General features: G+C 47.0%; 1 protein-coding gene across 2 annotated transcripts; it reads right to left on the reverse strand.

Annotated features, from left to right (window-relative positions):
* Positions 1-1,210: 1,210 nt before the first annotated feature.
* On the reverse strand, positions 1,211-6,066 carry RBMX2 (RNA binding motif protein X-linked 2). Of its 2 annotated transcripts, XM_044427354.1 has the most exons (6): positions 5,900-6,066; positions 5,037-5,152; positions 4,873-4,924; positions 3,820-3,949; positions 3,280-3,460; positions 1,211-1,969 (listed from the first exon to the last, which is right to left on the reverse strand). In XM_044427354.1, exons 1-6 carry the CDS (start codon positions 5,902-5,904, stop codon positions 1,557-1,559), a joined length of 897 nt encoding a protein of 298 aa, XP_044283289.1. In that variant the 5' UTR covers positions 5,905-6,066; the 3' UTR covers positions 1,211-1,556. The 2 variants fall into 2 exon arrangements, with proteins under 2 accessions (XP_044283289.1, XP_044283288.1); XM_044427353.1 differs by lacking the exons at positions 4,873-4,924; positions 5,900-6,066 and having other exon boundaries at positions 3,820-3,948; positions 5,037-5,844.

The following is a 6,066-nucleotide window of genomic DNA, read 5'->3' on the forward strand; positions in this document are numbered from 1 at the left end:
CTGACCAATGGTAGAACCGCGGGATGCCATCGCCCCACCTTCGGAGCGATTGTGACGTTGCACGTGCCCGCCCCCCGCCTTTTCAGAGGCAAGAACTTCTGTGCGAACGCGAGGCAGGGCCGTACGGGCAAAAGCAGGCTGGGTGGGGATGGCGGGTGGGTAGAATTGGAAGGACTCGGAGGGGGCACCCTTGCACGAGCCGGGATATGCCAAGCAGGGGATGCCCAAAAGCTAATTAGGCATGCGATTTTGGCTGCCTGGAAAGTCTCCAGCGTAACTTGGGGGAGCACGCGGAAATTCTACAGGAATTAAATAGTCTTGTTTAATTTCTCCCTGTCATAGCGCACACATAGAATAATAGAATAAGGGTGCACACATAGAAACAAGAAGAGCCTCTTTACTGACACACTCTTTTCTACCATTATCAGCTAGAAAGACAGAGACTAGGTTACGACAACGTAATAATTCATATTCAAGGACTGGGTTGACTTGTGGGATTTCACTGAACCAGTGGTTATGTTGCCTGAACCTAGCTACCCTAATAAGCTGTAGCTTGTGAACTACAACCAATGTATGAAGGGAACTATGGGTTGGCCACTGTGGTTTATTAATTTGGTTGTGTTCAGACAACATAATAACCCACGCTTCCGCAATACACAGTTAATCCACCCAGTTAAGCCATATTCAACCCTTGAGCATGGGTTCACACAACACACTGACCCAATCAGTGAGAAAGAGAATTGTTCTACTGACTTTTGGCTTGGGTCACATTCACCATGGGTATGCAACCCCAACCACTTTCCCTTGAGGGTGGAGAACCTCTTTCAACTTTGGGAGCTGTATTCTAGTGGGGGATGGGGCCCAAAGGCAAGATGGGTGGGGCTAGACCCACAAAAATGGATGCATAGCTTTGCTGGAAACTCTTGCTGTCAGTACCTAAGCCTTAGGAGAGGCATTTCAAGCTTTTAGATTGGGTGAAAAACTGCACCAAATGACTGGTGATTTGGGGAACTCTGAGGGCTGGACTTGGACCCCAGGAAAGTGAATTTAGTACCTGGGCTTGAGGTTCCTCACCCAAGGGAATGCAACCTCAGTTCTGAAAAGGTTGCCCATCCCTGCATTAATGTTTACAGTACTGACTCAACATTAAAACATAAGTTCAAACTGCAGAATTTAAGCTCTGCATACATGAGAGAGCACTAGACTAATGTAAAGAATTACAACCATTCCTTGCGGATTTATTAATCCTAGATTTGAAAATAAAAATAACATTGCAAACCAATGCTTTCTGTCCAAAATTCAGGAGATGGAGATGTTCTGTCAACTGTAAATGTTCTACTTTCCAGAAGGAAACCGAGAACTTCAACTCTATTCTTCTGCCTCTCTTTTCTAAAGAGAGGACGCCCACGTCAGCAGAAAAGACTGGCCCCACATGCAAGAAGGATGTAGGCCAGTCAGCTGGGCTGTCTTCTCTTGCCCCGCCAAGCTGATGTTCTGTCAGGCAAGGCCGCCCTTGCTCTCTTTCCCATTTGCAAGAGCAGAACACGGCAGGTGGGTTAGTAGCGGCTTGAAGACTTCTTGTCTCTGGAAGGTTTGTCTCTGCTCTCCCACCGCTCTCGGGATCTTCTGCTTTCAGATGCCCGGAGTCTTTCTTTGGAAGCATCTGCCTTTTTGTGTTTCTCACTGTAGGGAGTCCTTTGCTCTTGTCTATCCCTATCTGTGCCTCTCTCTGGAGACCCCTCTCTCGTCCGTTCATACTTGGGGTCCTGTTCTTGCTGAAGCCGGCTTGTATGTTTGTGCCCAGATGCTTTGCTCCAGACTGGTTGACTTGTGCTTGCATACCGGTCATAGCCAGGGTCTTCCTTTTCCACTTTAATCTTGGTTTTTGAAGGTGGTGCATCAACAGGTGGCTCCTCTTTTACACGTTTCCGATGCTCTCGCTTCTCTTTCTTCTTTTTCTTGTTTTTCTCTTTAGAGAGAGACAATAATTGGATGTCAAATTTATTGTAATTACCCATCCACTGTCTCTGCTCTCTGTCTACCTAACATATGCCTAGATCATCTGTCTTTCCAGGAAACTCATCTTACCAGCATTTCTAGATGATCGCCCTGCTCCAGGGTTCCTTGTCTGTATAATTATCTTAGCCCTACTGCTTGTTTTACTTTATAAACTGAGCAGAGACTCTTGCCTTTTATCTTAGCAAAGATATTTAACTTTACTCCAATCCAAATTAAGAGTTGAACCAGTAAAGCATGACCCCAACACAGCTATTTTACAGCCCAAGTGAATCAGATAAAATGCTCAGAAGCCAAAAAAGGCAGAAAAATGACAAGGCTTTGGACTTCCCAGTATGCTTAGCTTTTGTCTGTCCCTGTGTTTCTGTTCAGGAATCAGAAACTGGCTTACATCCAGCATCCTTAGATTTGGAAGCTTCAAATGTGCTTAAAATTTAACATACAGATTCACGTGTCATGTCAACCCACTGTGACACTAACCTATGGTGCACCTCACAGATTATGGGGCTCTCTGTGGGTTGTCACCGCACCACTACCTTCCCCTTGGTCTGTCAGGCAGCATCCCAAAAGAACTGGGGGCTCGTGCTGCTTCCCGTGCTGCAACTAGGGCCTGTCTTGGCTTGCTGAGACTTCCCCCACTACTTTTAACCCTTTTCCACTCGTGATGCTGCTTGGGCATCAATAGGGCTTGGGCAAGCTCGGCAAGATCAGCAAAAAAATTTTTTGCTGCCCTTGCTGAACTGCTCACTTGCCATTTCCTACAAACCACAATGGAAACAGTTCTCCAGGTTCAGATGGCACACTAACCCACCATGGGTGAAACCAGGCCTACTACAGATCACACTTAGGTTCACACAAGACACAAAACCTGGGGTGACTTCAAAGCCAGGGGTGGGGGTTTGTCCTGTGGTGTGAACCCTCCCAATGCTGGTTCAGGTCACTCTGGCAGGGTTCAGGCAACACAGTTTGGGATATTAGGGATATTTCTAACCCATCCAATCACTATGCGTCTCTGGATGGGTTACAAACTACAGAACCAACTGCCTCTAACTTAACCACCCCAGCTTATCATGTTGCGTGAACCCAGGTAGTGGATTCTTAAAGTGGCTTCTTAAAAAATGAAAAAACACACAAGCTGCCCTGAGGGAGGTGGTCTAGAGTTAGATAGCACAACAACTAACCATGGCTTGCTGCCCATCATGAGTTATCATGTTCTGTAAACCAAGTCAGGCGGGTAGGGAGAAAGGGAGAGAGCACCATCACCTTTTTTGTGTTTCTTTACTTCCACCTCAGTGTCTTCAGAGGATTCAGAAGAACTCGGAGGAGGTGTTTTAACACCACATCCCTTTTCCCGAAGGGCTTTTGTAACATCATCAATGTCTTCAGAGTCTTTTGGAGGGCGATAATTAGCTACGTGGTCCACACGGATTGTCCTTCCTTTTATCTGTAAAAACAGTTACCAGTAATGTTACAGAACAAGCGTGTTTGTAAGCCATCAACATTCTCTTCCTCCTTGGCTTTGGGGTGAGGAAAGCCCCAAAAGAGAAGCCTGTAGCAAAGTAAAACAGAGTATCCTGTACATTAAGAAGCCCGAGAAAACAATTTCTGGGAATACAAGGTATGAAACAATCCCTAACATGGCTGTTCCCTTTGCCCATGACCTTAGGGGCCATGCTACAAGTTCGCACCAATTCTCCAACCCCTCTCTAGGAGCCCTCGATGTGCCTCATCACACACATTCATAATAGCCAGTCAGTGTCCAGGATTCCTAGAAACTGGAGTGCCTCCAAAAGCCAAACCAACCTTTATTCCATTAAAGTTATCAACCGCAAGAATGGTGCTTCGCTGATCTTCATAGCAAATGAAGCAGAATCCTTTGGATTTCCCTGTCTTTTTATCACGTACCAGGTTTATGTTCACAATTTCTCCATACCTGAAGGTAAAGACACCAGACGTCACAAGAGCTTCACCTCACTAAAATAAACTGCTCCAGAAGAGGAAGCATCAGGAAAATGCAAAGGTTAATGCAGCACCTGAAGCGGGACAATTCCTCAAGGCAGGTAAGTGAAATGAGCACAGTGCTGCAGTATAAATGGGATAGCCTTGTTGGACCGCAGCCAGATCCATGTAGCTCAGAGCCAGCTGGGTGATTTTGTGTACTACAGGGCTGTCACCTGCCATTTGCCTCCACCATCTGGTGTTCAGAGTTATGCAGCTCTGAGACATGGAGCTTCCACTCATCATCATCATCATCATCTGTCCTGGCAAAGATCTGTCTTCTCCCATCATGTCTCATCCTTCCTCAACACCTCTGCTCATTTGAGACACACCAAGACTTGTACTCAGGAATGCTTTCCAAAGAGAGCTCTTTCTCCTGTGACCACTGTGAGCAGCAACCACAGTAAGAGGCTAAGGACAGAAGGACTGTACGTCAGTCCAGCCTTTCCAGCAGTTACCATCACTGGAGTTCAGAAACTCAAGGCTAACTACCCATCAAGGTCTAAAATGGATGGGGAAGAATCCAATAACAGCTGCAGCCAACTGTAGACGGAGTGCAGTATTACACAACTGCAGGTTCTTTTTCCTTACTATGGTACCCCATCCTCTTTCTCTGTGAGGAGAGCAAGCAACAGAGCAGAAACTGTAATGGCTCAAGGCTGCAGTCCTATAGTCCCTGATCTAGGAGTGACTCCCAATGGGGTTTAGTTCTGAGTATGTATAATATTGCACTATTTTTAAAAAAAATGTTGCCTGTTTTGGGTATGAGTTTCAATTAAAAAGCAGCTTTTTAAAAAAAATCTTCAGTCATTAGAACATTTTTAAGCTTCTGACACAAGAGCTTAATTTTTAACTTACTGGGAAAAAACACAGATAATGTCACCTTCGGTCAGCTCATATGGCAGACCACCTAGGAGAAAAGGGAGAGGGTTAATAAGGATGTCTTGAGCAATGATGATTAGTTGTAACTGCCATATTGCAAGAGCTGGACACCCAAGGTTGTCTTTAAGCTTGACACACACCCACAAACACCCAGGCACTGTCCTTGTACTCTGCATGCCAGGAGACCTTGTCCTGCACACCCAGCTGTGCTTCACGTTCATTCAGTTCATTGATCAGCTTCACTTTGGTTAGTGGGCTAGAGAAAATGAGGGAGAGAGAAACAAGTAATCAAACAAAAATGAGTCACAGGCAGACTTCACACCGCATTCTCACTGTGTTGACAATCACCTATTTCTAAAGAGCCATGTGCTTTTTTAATACATTTAATTATGTATTTATGTATTTTTATCACAGCCTTCCTCCAAGGGGCTCAGCATGATATACAGAGGTGTGTGTCGTCGTCGTCGTCGTCCCCCCCCCGCCGCCATTTTCCTCACAAGAAGCACCCTTTAAGGAAGGTTCAGCTGACTGACGGGCCACAGTCACCCACGGAGCTTCCTAACCAAGACTTCTCCATCCTTGCATTCTCTAGATATATTGGACTGCAACTGTCCTCATTCTCTGCTAGCCAACCAAGGGCCATGCTAGCTAAGCACGATAGGAGCTGTAGTCCCCCACATCGGGATGGCAGCAGGGTGGGGTAGGTTGGTTTAACCACTACAGCGGGAGATGTCGCTCAGGTCTACGCAAAGGACACATCCCCACACTCAGAATTCTAACTCCGGGTGCTCGAATCGGCTGCAGTGACTCCATTATGATGACGCACTCTGTGTACGCTCAGGAGCCTTCTTCCGTGTCTTCACTTCGCATGCGCTAAGTAAAACATGCTTTACAAGTGCAGGCTCCGAGAGGGAGCGTCGACTCAAGAGCAGCCTGTCACGGCTCCTCCGCGCCGCCGCTCTCCCCTGCCCCGATTTAACCCCGTCTCCGATCCCCAACCTACTTCATCTCGATGCTGTCACCTTCGAGTACGCGCGTCCGTACCAGCTCCCGGACTGGCTGCGCAGGCGTAGTCCCGCCTCCGCCGCCTTCGCATAGGCCGCGCTTCACGGCCAGATAGCCAATCCCGAGCCTGCTTGGGCTCACTAGCCGAAACGTAGAGATAAAAGG

The sequence above is a fragment of the Varanus komodoensis genome, unplaced genomic scaffold (assembly GCF_004798865.1).
Source record: "Varanus komodoensis strain SLA01 unplaced genomic scaffold, ASM479886v1 scaffold18_3, whole genome shotgun sequence".
Taxonomy (NCBI): Eukaryota; Metazoa; Chordata; class Lepidosauria; order Squamata; family Varanidae; genus Varanus; species Varanus komodoensis.

Bases quoted from the DNA above. Each gene is read 5' to 3' on its own strand.
- RBMX2 (XM_044427354.1), bottom strand. The intron at 4,925-5,036 runs GTGTGTGTCAAG...CTTTTCTCCTAG, and splicing joins CAGTGCCTGGGTGTTTGTGG to GTGGTCTGCCATATGAGCTG. The intron at 3,950-4,872 runs GTAAGTTAAAAA...CTTTACCTTCAG, and splicing joins ATTATCTGTGTTTTTTCCCA to GTATGGAGAAATTGTGAACA.